Source organism: Ovis aries, chromosome 15, assembly GCF_016772045.2.
Source record: "Ovis aries strain OAR_USU_Benz2616 breed Rambouillet chromosome 15, ARS-UI_Ramb_v3.0, whole genome shotgun sequence".
NCBI classification, from domain to species: Eukaryota; Metazoa; Chordata; class Mammalia; order Artiodactyla; family Bovidae; genus Ovis; species Ovis aries.
The window spans coordinates 17,334,890-17,351,241 of NC_056068.1; the positions used below are offsets into that span (position 1 = coordinate 17,334,890).

Consider the following 16,352-nt stretch of genomic DNA (forward strand, 5'->3'; position numbering starts at 1 on the left):
TGTTGAGGGTTTTTGAATCTGTGTTCATCAGTGTTATTGGCCTATAATTTTCTTTTTTGTGTGTGGTATCTTTGTCTGATTTTGTATCAGGGCAATGGGAGCCTCATAGAATGAGTTTGGAAGTTGGAAGTTTTCCTTCCTCATCAATTTTTTGGGAACAGTTTCAGAAGCATAGATGTGAACTCTTCTCTAAATGTTAATCTTCTCTAAATGACAGTCACGGTTGGAATTTCAGTGCTTGTGATTGGTCTGTTCATACTTTCTGTTTCTTCCCTATTCAGTCTAGGGATACAGTACCTTTCTAAGAATTTGTCCATTTCTTCCAGGTTGTCCATTTTATTAGCATACAGTTGCTCATAGTAGTCTCATATGATCCTTGGTTTCTTTGGAGTCAGTTGTAACTTCTTTTTCATTTATAATTTTATTGCTTTGAGTCTTCACCCTTTTTATATTGCTAAGTCTGGCTAAAGGCTTATCAATTTTGTTTATTTTTTCAAAGAGCCAGCTTTCAGTTCATTGACCTTTGTGATTGTTTTGTCTCTATTTTACTTATTTCTGCCAAGATCTTTATAATTTGTTTCCTTCTACTACCTTTAGGTTTTGTTTGTCCTCCTTTCTCTTGTTTCTTTAGGTGTAAGCTTAGGTTCTTTGAGATTTTTCTTGTTTCTTGATTGTATTGCTGTAAACTTCTTTCTTAGAACTGCTTTTGCTTCATCCCATAGGTTTTGGACCATTGTGCTTTCATCATTATTGTCCCTAGTTATTTTTTAATTTTCGCTTTCATTTCTTCAGTGATCAATTGGTTGTTTAGTAACATATTGTTTAGCTGGCACATGTTTGTGTTTTTTACAGTTTTTTTCCCCTTGTTTATTTCTAGTCTCAGTGTTATGATCAGACTAGATACTGGATATGATTTCAGTTTTCTTAAATTTACCAAGGTTCACCTTGTGACCCAGCATGTGATCAGTTCTGGAGGATGTTCTGTGTGCACTGAGAAGAATGTATAGTCTGCTGCTTTTCGGTGGAGGGCTCTATAAATATCACTTAAGTCTATCATATCTAATGTGTCATTTATTTAAGGCCTGTGTTTCCTTATAAATTTTCTGTGGATGATCTGTGCATTAATGAAAGTGGGATGTTTAAGCCCCCCACTATTATTGTGTTGCTGTCAATTTCTTCCTTTATAGTTATTAGTATTTGCTTTATATGTTGAGTGCTTATTTACTTATAATTGTTATATCTTCTTCTTGGATTGATCCCTTGATCATTATGTACTGTCCTACTTTGTCTCCTACAACAGTCTGTGTTTTAAAGTCTGTTTTGTCTGCTATGAATATTGCTACTCTGGCTTTTGATTTCCATTTATATGGACTACCTTCTCCCATTTGTTTACTTTCAGTCTGTAAGTATCCCTAGATCTGAGGTAGGTCTCTTGTAGATATGGGTCTTATTTTTCTATTCGCCCAGCCAGTCTGTGTCTTTCGCTTCTTCATTTAATACATTTACATTTAACGTAACTATGAATATGTATGATCCTATTGGGCTCCCTTGGTGGCACCACTTTCTTAATTGTTTTAGGCTTATTTTTATATGTTTTTCTTTCTCTTATGTTTCCTTCCTAGAGAAATTTCTTTAGCATTTGTTGTAAAGCTGGTTTTGTGGTGCTGAATGCTCTTAACTTTTGCTTGTTTGTAAAGCTTTGGATTTTTCTATCAAATCTAAACAAGATCCTTGCTGGGTAGAGTTTTCTTGCTTATAGTTTCTTTCCTTCCATCACTTTAAATATACTGTGCCACTCTCTTCTGACTTGCAGAGTTTCTGTTGAGAAATCAGCTGATAATCATATGGGAGTTCCTTTGTATGTCTTGTGTGTGTGTGTCATTTTTCCCTTATTGCTTTTAATATTTTATGTTTATCTTTAATTTTTGGCAGTTTGATTGCTATGTGTCTCAGTGTCTTCATCTTTGGGTTTATCCTATCTGGGACTCTCTGCTTCCTAGACTTTGTTGACTATTTCTTTTCCCATGTTAGGGAGGTTTTCATCTGTTATCTCTTCAAATACTTTCCTGAGTCCTTTCTCTCTCTTCTCCTTCTGGGACCCCTATAATACAAAAGTTGGTGTGTTTTAGGTTGTCCCAGGGGTCTTTAGGCTGTCCTTTTTTTCTTTTTTTATTCTTTTTATATTCTGTTTTGAAGCAGTGATTTCAGCCATTCCATCTTCCAGGTCACTTATCCATTCTCTTACCACAATTATTTTGTTATTCTTTCTAGTGTGTTGTCTATCTCTGTTGGTTCTTACTTTAGTTCTTCTAGGTCTTTGGTGAACATTTCTTATATCCTCTCCATTCTTTTTTGAAGATTCTGGATCATCTTCACTGTTATTATTCTGAATTCTTTTTCTGGAAGGTTGCTTATCTCCATATGGTTTAATTGCTTTTCTGGATTTTATCTTGTTCCTTCATCTGGGATGTAATCCTCTGCCTTTTCATTTTATTTAACTTTTTGTGATTGTTGTTCTTATTCTAGAGGCTGCAGAATTGTGGTTCTTCTTGGTTCTTCTGTCTGCCGTCTGGTGGATGAGGCTATCTAAGAGGACTGCGCAAGCTTCCTCATGGGAGGGACTGTCATTGAGAAAAACTGGATCTTGCTCTGGTGGGCAGCACCATGATCAATAAAAATTTAATCCCATTTTATGCTAATGGATGGGCTGTGCTCCCTCCTTGTTAGTTGTTTAGCCTGAAGCAACCCAGCCCTGGAGTCTGTAGGCTCTATTGTAGGGCAGACGGCATCCTCCAGTGTCAGTGGCACTTCCTAGAATTGCTGCTGTCAGTGTCATGGTGAGCCACTGCCACCTCACACCTCTGCAGGAGACCTCCAACAGTAGCAGGTAAGTCTGGCTCAATCTCCTGTGGGATCACTACTCCTTTCTTGTGGTTCTTTATGCACACAAGATTTTGTGTATGCCCTCCAGGAGTGCAAAGTCTGTTTTCCACAATCCTGTGGAAGTTCTATTATCAAATCCCACTGGCCTTCAGTTTCCCTGGGATTTCCTTGTCCCTTTGCCAGAATCTCCAGGCTGGGAAGCTTGATGTGGAGCTCAGAACCTTTGCAATAGTGAGAAAACTTTTTTGATATTATTGTTCTCCAGTTTGTGGGCCGCCCACCTCATAGGTATAGAGTTTGATTTTATTGCGATTGTGCCCCTCCTGGCATCTCTTTGCAACTTTTCCTGTGTCTTGTGTATCTTTCTTTGGTGAGTTCCAGCATCCTCTTGTTGACGGTTGTTCAACAGTTAGTTGTGATTTCAGTGCTCTTGCAGGAGGAGATGAGCAAGCGTCCTTCTACTCTACCATCTTGAACCAATCTCCCTTGTTGGGAATTTTTAAATTGTGAATGAAGTATTAATAACTTACAGGTAATCTGTTTACATTTCTTTTTCTTCAGAAAAAGGTTTTGGTTGATTGTATGTTTCTAGAAATTTATCCATTTCTAGTAGGTTGTCAAGTTTGTTGGCATTCAGTAGTTCATAGTAGTCTCTTATGATCCTTTTTATATCTGTGGTATCAGTTGCAGTGTCTCCTCTTACAGCTCTGAATTGAGATATTTGAATCCTCTCTCTTTTTGTGGTAAGTGTGCGTAAGTTTTTGGTGAACATTTTCTTATTTTGGTAGACAGACATTTATAGTAGCATTGTACATGATAGCCAAAAGTTGGAAATGATCCACATGTTCACTATTGAACAAGTAGATAAATAAAATGTTACGTCCATAAAATGGAATAGTATTTAGGAATAAAGTACTGACCTATAATACTACGTGGATGAGCCCTGAAAACACTGTGGCATGTAAAAGAAGTCAGTCATAAAAGTCTACATATTATATAGTTTCATCCATATGAAAGCCCAGAACAGGCAAATATATAGACACAGAAAATAAATTAGTGATTACTTAGGGCTAGGTGAGGAGGGCACAGCCAAGAAAGGAGAAGGGTAGGAAGGTAATAGCTAAAGGATATAGGATTTTTTTTTTAATTAAAATATAATTGACATGTAACATTTTATTAGTATACAATGTAGTGATTCAACATCTGTATATATTGTAAAATGTTAATTATAATAATGAACATTATTATATGTTCACTATATGTGAACATGTTTTTTTTTCTTGTGTATATACATATGTTTTAATTTCTTTTAAGTATAATTTAGAGTATACAGTAACTTAAATTTGTGGCATGAATATGTTTTATTTTTCTTTTAGCACTTGTGTTTATTTAAAATTTATTCTTTTTTTTTCCAGCGAGTACTGAGCCATCAAGATGATACAGCTTTGCTAAAAGCTTACATTGTTGAATGGCGAAAATTTTTTACACAGTGTGATATTTTACCGAAGCCTTTCTGTCAACTAGAGATTACTTTAATGGGTAAACAGGGCAGCAATAAAAAATCAAATGTAGAAGACAGTATTGTTCGAAAGGTAAGTTAGTTTCCTCAGTTTTCCCTAATATTCTTCAGAAATAGGGTGAGTTGAAGACTTTCAAAATTTGCACTGAAATGGGTTTTTCTACTTCACATGTAAACAAACTCTTGTTCAGCTTTTGCTGCGTTTTATTGAATAATATTGCTTCTTTTTTATTTAGTTTTGGTTCTGTTTTCTTTAATATGGTCTTAAGCTGTAGATCTGTGTTTAGACATTACCTCCTTTGCTTTTCCTTTTCACTTTCTCCTTTTCCTAGTTTTATCTTCAGAATTTTATTTCCTTCTTTTTTATACTTTTACTTTTTTATAAATTAAATTACTTTTTTGTCTGTTCAAAAAACCCTTCCATTAATATATTACCTTCTGGAATTTTTGTGTTTAATTGTGGCTAAACTGCCGTAAAAACTCTGTGCCCAGTGACAACTCATGAATTAATAGAAAGAACTCAGCTCTGAAATTGCAGAATCCCAGATTTCCCTTTCAGTTCTTCAATCAGTTACAACCTAACTTTGCTGTCCTTGTTTTTCATATGTATTTAATACATATGTATTTCTACCTGTGAGAATCAAATGGAACCACAGATTTTAAAAGTAAAAAATTGGCCATTTGAACATTGAACAACTCACTGGTTATAGCAACCAACATAGGCATTCAAATAGTGGCCTGTACTTTGTTGCCTTTTCCCAGCCTTAAAGTTTGTGCTAATACTGACAGCATGTTCATGAGTATGTGTGTGCTCTTTCCATAAATAGAAAATTTATAAGGTGAATTTGTATATTCTTTTGAGATTTGTTATCAAACATATTTTCAATATATCCTTTTCCCACTTATCATATATTTATACAAATATGCATATGAACGTCCCAAACACATATCATTATTTCTGAAATTCAACCTTCCAACTATGTAGAGAAAGTAACATTTTCCGTGTATTACCATGTTTAATTTTGCAGCAAATACTTGAAATTTATACTGTTATTTTCACTATTTTCCAGTTGAGAAGCAGATATATAAGTAACAGCTGGAATTCAAATCCAGTTGTGTTTGACTCTAACAAACACTTGTTCTTGCTGTTGTTTGCCAGATGATATTTACCGAATTTAAATATATTGGTTTCCTATAGTATTCAAGTGAATGTAGGACTAAGAGTTTGCTTTCCTTTATTAGCATTTGTACTTAAAATTTTTTTGTGTGTATATGGTACTTGGTATATTAATAATTGAAATGATTGCCTATTTTGTTCTTTTTTTCCTAGCTTATGCTTGATACATGGAATGAATCAATCTTTTCAAATATAAAAAACAGACTTCAAGATAGTGCAATGAAGCTGGTCCATGCTGAAAGGTTAGGAGAAGCTTTTGATTCTCAGCTTGTCATTGGAGTAAGAGAATCCTATGGTATGTTCTGAACTTTATGATCAAATATCCTTTTCATGGAAATGCTAAGACAATTATAGAATAGTACTATCACAGTTACATTTGTTAGCATATAGTGACATCTGCTTTTAGTGCCCTATGCTTTAAGAGTACAGAAAAGATATTCTTCAATGAAACCTGGAAAAATTCATATTTGTGTAGTTAATATTTATTTTCTCCATTTCACTCATCTCTTAGCTAGTTAATCTTTGTAGCTATGTAAATTAGAGAAACATAGTCTTAAAACTCTAACTTATAAAAGGTAACCATTTTTTTAACTTATATTTTTAGGGCATCAGTTAATTTCATGTGTATATATTCCTTTCCAGACTTTTCTTAGTCATTCAGTCAAATCCTCTGTTTCCTCATGGAGGTCTTTCCTAATTCCCAGACTAGGTTAGGTGCTTCTTAGTACCTATGCTTTCCTGTCATAATACTTTAGCATTTTTAACTGTGTTCTTGACAGTGTATCTTTACTGATCATAGAATGTCTGACACAAACAAGTTTTCAATAAGAAGATTTTATATTAATGAACCTTTGGTTATCTTTGACTTGCTTTCTGTGTTGCCCTTGTATTTCTTTAGATATAAAGTCTAGATTTTCTTTAGCCATGTCCCTGAAATTTCTTCCTTTTTATTTCAATTGCCACCAGGTTAGACTTCTTTAATTTCTGCTTCTCATGGATAGAGGAGCCTGGTAGGTTGCAGTCCATGGGGTTGCTAGGAGTCAGACATGACTGAGCAACCTCACTTTCACTTTTCACTTTCATGCATTGGAGAAGGAAATGGCAACCTTCTCCAGTGTTCTTGCCTGGAGAATCCCAGGGATGGGGGAGCCTGGTGGGCTGCCGTCTCTGGGGTTGCAGAGAGTTGGACACGACTGAAGCAACTTAGCAGCAGCAGCAGCAGACTTTTGAAACAGTCTTCTTATAGTGAGACTGTTGCTATCACTTAACCCATATACTTTCACAAGATTAATTTTTAAGTACTGTTGTATTGGTATTACCCATGTAATGGTATGCCATGCTAAATTTAGGTTACTTAGCCAGAGAGTTGAGATTCTCCATAACCATTCCCAGCTTGCCATTCTGCCTTATCTTCTATTAACCTTACAGTCCATTCAGACAACCTTGTTGTATCTTGATTTAATCTAGTATTGTTCTACTTCTGAGTATTTACTAACCAGTGTAAATGCTAATTTGTTCCAAAAGACTGAATTCAAATCCCATCTTTTCTGTGAGTGGTTTCTTGATCATCCAGTCATTAATCAGTCTCATTCCTATTCAAAAATAGTTCACATTTTCTGTACTATGTGTCACTTTACTCCTTTATGTTGTTACCTTTTCAAGTCTTTTATAGAGAAGGATTTTGTCTTACATGACTATACGTTCTTATGGGCATGGTCACAGTCCCTTGAACATGACTCCTCAATATTTGTTTTTCATTTATTGTACTCAGAATACTGATTTCAATCATAATTAGAGTAAAATTTTATTTTTTGTTTTTCAGTTAACCTTTGTTCTAATCCAGAGGATAAGCTCCAAATTTATAGGGACAATTTTGAGAAGGCATACTTGGATTCAACAGAGAGATTTTATAGAACACAGGCACCCTCGTATTTACAACAAAATGGTGTACAGAATTATATGAAATATGTAAGTCAGAACCTAGTATATGTGATCATTTGAGCTGTTTTCTTGATGTTCTTAAAATGATTGCTATTTTGCTTCTGGACAGGCAGATGCTAAATTGAAAGAAGAAGAAAAACGAGCCCTACGTTATTTAGAAACAAGACGAGAATGTAACTCTGTTGAAGCAGTAAGTAATTTTGTAGTTTGTTTTTTGAGATTATTGAAGGCAGTGGTACCCCACTCCCGTACTCTTGCGTGGAAAATCTCATGGACGGAGGAGCCTGGTGGGCTGCAGTCCATGGGGTTGCTAAGAGTCACACACGACTGAGTGACTTCACTTTCACTTTTCACTTTCCTGCATCAGAGAAGGAAACGGCAACCCACTCCAGTGTTCTTGCCTAGAGAATCCCAGGGATGGGGGAGCCTGGTGGGCTGCCATCTGTGGGGTCGCACAGAGTTGGACACGACTGAAGCGACTTAGCAGCTGCAGCAAAGTGCAATAGCACAGGGGTGGCAAATACGTGATGCAAGTAACATTATTTATCATTTCTCACTCCTGTGACCAGTATTACTAATTGATTATAGTATTCTTTCCCAGTGAGCCAAAGCACAGCTTCAGAAGGCACCTTATTCAGAACTCATTGTTTTCCACAGAGGTGATGTGCAAGATAAAATCTGTTTGCCATCCCTGCTCTAGACTTTTCTATATTTATTTAGTTTTTAATCAGTCACCTTTTATTATGTTTTGTGCGTACCTAAAGTTAATCATAGTATGGATTTTCAGGTGGCAAGTAAAATATGCTCCTGAGAGATAGAGTTGATTCTCACTATTCATGGTAATTACATTTTATAAAATAGTGGCTGCAAACATCAAATGAGTGAGCACCAAATCATTACTACAAGGGGATATTTCTTCTTACTATGGGAAGGTGTTTTCATACTTCTCTTGTAGGAAATAAAATATTAATGACTTGGTAAGAGAACATCAGTCTTCTATATAGTTTTTGTTTTATGTTGTAAGTTCCTCAGTTTAAAAAAATGACCAGAGGTACTTGCCATGCTACAGTATATATTCTGGTGTTTTCTTTTACAGGGAGGGTGACAGTGTGCTTTGTTAAGGAATTTAAGAATCAAATTTAATGTAGAAGTAATATTTCCTCTAGTTCCTTTCAGTCTTTGGAGCCTACAAACTAAATTTAGATTTACATTCAAAAATGTAACATTCAAGTTTGCTTACAACCAGACTTTTCAACTACAGTTGGGATTTCTTTTTTCTTCTGATTTTTCTTTGGCTTCTTCCATCTTGAGTGATAGTGATGTTTTATTTGTTCAGTAATTGGACTGAGTTGGACCTTTTTTCTCTTGTTTGTTTTGCTTTTTATTATGTGCAGTACATTTCCTCTTTCAAATAACTCTGGTACTGGCAGAAAAGGAAGCATTTATAATGGTTGTTTTTAGAAGTTCCCTGTAGAGATTTAAAACCAGTCTTGGTAGTTCCTGGTAGCTCAGCTGGTTAAGAATCCACCTGCAATGCAGGAGACCTTGGTTTGATTCCCAGGTTGGGAAGATCCGCTGGAGAAGGGATAGGCTACCCACTCCAGTATTCTGGCCTGGAGATTTCCATTGCGTTGCAGAGTCGGACACGACTGAGTGACTTTCACTTGAGCTTCATTTAGAAGTTAGGGAAGGCCATTGAATATTTTTAAAACAAGTATGCCATGTTCAAAATTATCCCTCAGAAAGATTAATCTAGTGACAATATGAAAGATTAATTGGAGTGGGTAATAGCTTGGGTTAGAAGTGGGAGGTTTTTGCAATAATTCAAGCTGGGTATTTGGAGTACCAAATAGGTTATAGCAATGGGAATGGAAAGATAGAGGGTAGAAACAGACTTCCCAGAGATGGAACATTATGTCTTATGAATTGGGATGAAATAGTGAAAGTCAACAATGTTTCTGAGGTTTTGGCTTAGGAGAATCATGCTGCTGCAAAGAGACTTGGTGTAATAATATATCTTGGTAGTGAGGGAGAAAGATGAGTTTAGTTAGAGGGATTTGAATATTTTGGGTTGATTGGTCTGAATATATGACTTGATGGGGATGTTGTAATTTTGTAAGGTAGAATTGTTCTTATACTATAGTTTATACATCTTAGTTGTATCATATTTATACTAAACTGAACAGAAATTCAACTATAGAGGTCTAATTAATAGGGTGATAAGAGAGAGGAAGAAAAAGAGAATGAGGAAGGTGGAGATAAACAAATACACATGAAAGCTTATATAGAGCAGTTAATTCTCCCTCTCTTAAAATACACATATATACATTTTGGGAAAAAACTTGAGATAGAAGATGTGAACTTGCTCTTTCAAAGAATCCCAAGTAGTATGAACATCTTACCACACTGAATGATTTTAGAGTCTAAAGATAAGTTTTTGTTTTGTTTCAAGAAAGATCCTAAGTGCAATATAATATGCTTGCAAAGAAATGGTGCTTTACTGGGGAGATGAGAAGTCTGTCTGTATGATTTGTTTTTATTTTCTGTTTATTTTTATAAATTAACTATTCTGATTGAAATATAACATATATACAGAAAAGTGTACAAAAATCTCAGGTTAATAAGTGAATTATCACGAAGTGAACGTACCTGTGAAATCACCAGAACAAGAATTATCAGCAATTAAGAGCCTTCCGTCATGCTCCTCCAAATTATTATTACCATCTTTTTTCCCAAAGGTTATCACTTTTCTAACTTTTAGGAACATAGATTAATATTAATCAGTGACCATTATATAGTTTGTACAGCAAAATTTGGTGCAGAGAAAACATTAAGCATGAAAACTGTGGACTTAACTGTAACATTGGGAATTTAAGGCTTAATGCAGGTACATTATTATATATCTCATTGAGCTAAGGCTATTATACTACATACATAATATTTGTTATATATTTGTTAATTTACAGTTTCTGTTTCCAAGAGAAATGACATGTTAAGATGAAATAAGTTCTAATAGAAGGAACAGTAAACCAAAAAATCACCAAGTCCTGGGTTCTAATTTAAAATTCCACAAAGTATGAACAGTATTATTTGAATAGTTACTAAGAAAAGAATTACTGCCATCCCTGAAAATTATTTAGACCAAATTTACTACCCTAAACTCTGTTTTAGAGGAATTATCAGCCATCAGAAAATGGTATGCTATATCTTAATGCTTTATTGATGCTGATTTTAATCAATACTTACCTGTTAAGCTATTCTTACTAGTGGAGGACAGTTGTCTATCAGTTCATATGGGGATACAGATATGCACGATGCATACACAACAGTGCACACCAAAGTTTAATTTTAAAATATGTACATTTTTGACATTTGTGTTTTCTCTGAAAATTAGGAAATTATTATGATATATCAGTTACCTTGTTTGAAAGTTGTAAGACTTACTCTTCAAAACCTGATTATTTTCCAGTATATGCAAGAAAACAAATTTCTGGACTAGTATTCTGTGTAACAAAGCAAGTCTTACCTAAGTAGTACCCAGTTATGAGGCCAGGCCTAATAAAGACCAAATACACATTTCAAGTAATATTCATATAGTGCTTAGTTTACTGAATTCCTTCCTTGTTTATAAGAGTTTTATTTTGTTGTTTGGGGGTATTCCAAACATCTGATTGTATCTTTCTAGTATAAATATCTCATTTTTCCTTCAGTAGATTAAATCTGCTAGTGGTTTATTTTAGAAAAATGTTAATAATATTGGAATCTTTGTCTTTCAGTCTTTGAAAGGAGTGCTTCTAAATTTTCACCATTAAGCATGATGCTTCTTTTTGGCATGATGTATGCATTTTATGATGCTAATAAAGTATTCAGTTTATTGTTATTTTATTAAGAGTATTAGCAGGAATGTATTTACCTTAGCCCTAAAGCCAGTATCTTATCTTATGGAGAATCATAAGAGGCATTTCCATGAAGATCATGAACAAGGCAACTGTATCCATTATTTCTGTTGCTATTTAACATTGTGTTAGAAGTGTTAGCCCATGAGACTAAATTACACAAATCAATTAGAGGCAAAAGAATGGGTAAGCCAGAAGGAAAACTCTCACTTTGTCTGGAAAAACTTCAGTTGATGATAAAACTAACTCAAATTGTAAAGTAATTCAGGAAAGTGATAGGATATAAAATTAACATGCAAATATCAGTCTTCATATACACAAATAATAAACAGAGGCTATAGCATTAGGACAAACCTTACTTATAGCAACAACAATGAAAATTAAATACTTGTGAAAAATTTAATAAATTTGTGAAACCTGTAAGAGGAAAAGCTTAGACACTCCAAAGACACAAAAATAGATTTGAAAAAATGGAAAGATACCTCTTATTCTTAAATTCTGTTACTCTAAATGATACAGATGTCAGTTCTTCCTTAAATTAATTTATATATTTCCTGTAATTCCAGTAGAATGCCACAACTATTTCATGAAATTAGACAAGATAAAAAAATTCACATGGAAAAATAAACATGTAAGAATAGCCAGGAAAACACTGAGAAAGAAAAACTTTGAATAGAACTAGCACTATCAGACATTAAAACATAAATTCTCTGTAATTAAGTAGTGTGGTATTACAATGAAAGAAACAAAAAGGTGAACAGAGAACTACAATAACAACTGAAAAACAGGTAATAAAAGGGTCAGTAAGTACATGAAAGTGTTAGTTGCTCAGTCATATCTGACTCTTTGTAGCCCCATGGACTGTAGCCTCCCAGGCTTCTCTGTGGAATTCTCCAGGCAAGAAGACTGGAATGGGTAGCCATTCCCTTCTCCAGGGGATTTTCCTGACCCAGGGGTTGAACCCAGGTCTCTTGCATTATAGGCAAATTCTTTACCATATGAGCCACTAGGGAAGCCCCAGTAAGTGTATGCTGCTGCTGCTGCTGCTGCTGCTAAGTCGCTTCAGTCGTGTCCAACTCTGTACAATCCCATAGATGGAAGCCAACCAGGCTTCCCTGTTCCTGGGATTCTCCAGGCAAGAGTATTGGAGTGGGTTGCCATTTCCTTCTCCAGTGCATGAAAGTGAAAAGTGAAAGTGAAGTCGCTTAGCCGTGTCCAACTCTTAGCGACGAATAAGTGTATACATATCAATAATTACTTTATATGTCAGTGGACTAAATGCTCTGATCAAAAGACATAGGAGGCTGATGGGATAAAAAACAAGACCCATCAATATGCTGCCTACAAAAGACTCCCTTTAAAAGGGGACTGAAAGGGAGCGGTTGGGTTAAGTATTTCATGCAAACAGAAATGACAAGAAAACAAGAGTAGCAATACTCATTTCAGAAAAAATAAGCTTTATAACAAGGGCCATGATGAAAGACAAAGACTGGCATTATATAAGGTATGATACAAGAAGGATATTGTACTTGTTAACATATATGCACCCAATCCAGAAACATCTATATATAAAGCAAATAATAACAGATACAAAGGGAGAAATTGCCAGTAATATGGTAATAGTAGAAGACTTTAACACCCCACTGACATGCGTGGATATGTCATCCAGACAGAAAATCAGTAAGGCAACAGAGATCTGAAGAAAGAACAGATGAGTTGGATTTGTTATCTACAGGATATTCCATGGGGGAAAAAAAGGCAGAATACATTTTTTTTAAGTGCACATGGGATGTTCTCTAGGACAGATCACATACTAGGTCACAAGATAAACACCTTAATTTGTAAGGATAGAAATTCTATCAAGAGGTTTTTGTTTTTTTTCAATGACAATAGTGTGTAACTAGTATAACTATAGAAAGAAAAGTGGGAAAATAACCAATGTGAAGACTAAACAGCATACTCCTAAAACTTCAAAGAGTAAATGATGAAAATCAGAGAGGAAATCATAAAATACCTCTAGACAAGTGAAAATGGAGATACAATTTTCCAGAATCTGTGGGATGCAGCAAAAGCAGTTCTAAGAGGGAAATTGATGGCAATTAAAGGCTTTCTCAAGAAATAAGAAAAATTTCAAACCGCCTAATCCACCACCTAAAAGAAATTTAAAAAGAACAAGCAAAGCCAAAAGTCAGCAGAAGGAAGGAAATGTAATAATAAAGGGCATGGAAAAAATAAACAAAGATCAAAAAAAAATAAAAGATCGTTGAATCCAAGAGCTAATTTTTTGAAAAGATAAACAAAATTGATAAATCTTTAACTGGGTTCACAAAGAAGAAAAGAGATAGGGCCCAAATAAAATAATAAAAGAGGAGAAAGAACAGCTAAAACCATGGAAATAAAAATAAAATAAGTTGAATAGGAGGCACTACTCCCAGATTCATTCTGTGAGTCCTCATAGCAAAGACATTTCAAGAAAAGAAAATCACAGGCCAATGTATTTGATGAATACAAATGCAGAAATTCTCAGCAAAATATTAGCAAACCAAATACAGTAATTCATAAAAAGGATCATATACCATGATCAAGTTGGATTTATTCCAGGATTACAGTGATGGTTCAGTGTATACAAATCAATGTGATACACCACATTAAAGAAAGGAAAGATAAAAATCACAGTATTATCTCCATAGATACAGAGGAGGCATTTGAAAAAAAATGAACATTTGTTCATGGTAAACTCTTACTAAAGTGAGTATAGAAGGAGCATAACAAATGCCATTTACAGTAAACCTGCAGATACCATAGTAATTCATGGTTAAAGCTGAAAGCCTTCCCATTAAATTTAGGAACAAGATAAGGATGGCTATTCTAGCTGTTTGTTTGATATGATATTGGAAGTCCTAGCCACAGCAGTAAGATAAGAAAAAAAGATATTCAAATTGAAGGGAAGAGGTAAAATTGTCACTATTTGTAAATGACATGATACTCGATATAGAGAACCCTAATGTCTCTACCCCCAAATTGTTAGAACTAAGAGATGAATTCAGCAAGGTTGCAAAATACAAGGTTAATGTATAGAAATCTGTTCCTTTCTATACAGTAATAATGAAATATCAGAAAGAGAAAGTAAAAACCCATTTGAAATTATCAAAGAAAGTTTTAATTGTTAGGAATAAACTTAACCAAGGAAGTGAAAGACATATACTCTGAAAACTATAAGCCGTTGGTAAAGGAATTTGAAGATGATTCAAGAAAATGGAAAGATATCTCCCATGCTGGCTTGGATTGGAAGAATTAGTATTATGAAAATGGCCATACTACCCAAAGAAATCTATGCAATCCCTATCAAAATACCCATGACATTTTTCTCAGAATTAGAAGAAATACTCCTAAGACTTATATGGAACTGCAAAAGACCCTGGATTTCCAAAGCAGTCTTTTCAACAAGTGATGTCTGGTGAAACTATATTACCATGTTAAACCAATGAGATTAGAACATTCCCTCACGCCACATAACAAAAATAAACTCAAAGTCATTTTAAAATATAAATGTAATACCTGAAACCATCAAACTCCTAGAAGACAATATATTCAAGACATTTTGTCATAAATCATAGCAGTGTTTTCTTGGATCAGTCTCCCAAGGCAAAAGAAAGCAAAAATAAACAAATAGGGCCTAATTAAACTTAAAATATTTTGTACAGCAAAATAAAGATTACAGTGATGTACCACCTCACACCTATAAAAACGGCTATCATCAAAAAGTTTACAGATCACACATGTTGGCGAGTATGTGTAGAAAAGGTACTCTTATACACTGTTGGTGAGAATGCAAATTAGTACAGTCACTATGGAGAACACATGGAGGTTCCTGAAAACACTAAAAATAAAGTTACAGTACCATTTAGTAGCTCCACTCCTGAGCATGTGTCTTGAGAAGACAAAAACTTTATTTGAAAACATACATGCATCCCAGTGTTCATTAGCCAAGACATGGAAGCCATCCAGGTACCCATCAACAGATAACTGGATTAAGAAGATTCAGGAGGGAGGATGTGTGTGTCTGCACACACGCACACACCCACAGTGGAATGTTACTTAGCCATAAAGGACAAAATACTGCTATTTGCAGCAACATGGTTGGACTTGGTGTTAAGTGTTTGGTAATGAAAAAATAGTTACTATGATGGGCTTCCCTGGTGGCTTAGACAGAAAGAATATGCCTGCAATGCAGGGGACCTGGGTTCGATCCCTGAGTCAGAAGATCTCCCAGAGAAGGGAATGGCTTATCCACTCCAGTATTCTTGCCTGAAAATCCCATGGACAGAGGAGCCTGGTGTCCTTGGGGTCACGATAAGTCGGACATGACTGAGCGACTTTCACTTACTCAAGATGGAGAAACCCAAAAAACACTATGTTAATCAAGTGATCAAGATTAGCATCACAAGTAATAGGACATAGTGATATTAAGGTGAAGTCATTCAGTCGTGTCCGACTCTTTGTGACCCCGTGGACTGTAACCTACTAGGCTTCTCCGTCCATGGGATTCTCCAGCAAGAATACTGGAGTGGGTTGCCATTTCCTTCTCCAGGGGATCTTCCCGACCCAGGGATCGAACCTGGGTCTCCCACATTGGAGGCAGACGCTTTAACCTCTGAGCCACCAGGGAAGATATTATGTACGCCTTAATATGATACATTTAAGAAGAGTACAAAAATCAGTTCTATGGAATTGTCAAAAATTAATAACTGAATAACTTATTCAAATGAGAAAATTCTAGACAATCCCTATTTGAGGGGCAGTCTACAAATAACTGGCTACTATTCTTTAAAAGTATCAAGATCATAATACACACACACAGACCTAGGAATTGTCACAGATTGAAGGAGACTAGCAAAACTAACAACCAAAAACAGCATGGGCTTATAGATAAGAT

The 16,352-nt window shown here is 35.1% G+C and overlaps 1 protein-coding gene across 3 annotated transcripts in view; it reads left to right on the plus strand.

Annotated features, from left to right (window-relative positions):
* Nucleotides 1–16,352, plus strand: part of CUL5 (cullin 5) — a 126,509-nt gene that overhangs the window by 61,187 nt on the left and 48,970 nt on the right. For all 3 annotated transcript variants that reach the window (XM_042232881.2, XM_004015998.5, XM_042232882.2), the window contains 4 exons: nt 4,299–4,475; nt 5,733–5,874; nt 7,402–7,547; nt 7,630–7,710. In XM_042232881.2, the coding sequence (XP_042088815.1) occupies nt 4,299–4,475; nt 5,733–5,874; nt 7,402–7,547; nt 7,630–7,710 (546 nt within the window). The remainder of the gene's footprint in view (nt 1–4,298; nt 4,476–5,732; nt 5,875–7,401; nt 7,548–7,629; nt 7,711–16,352) is intronic.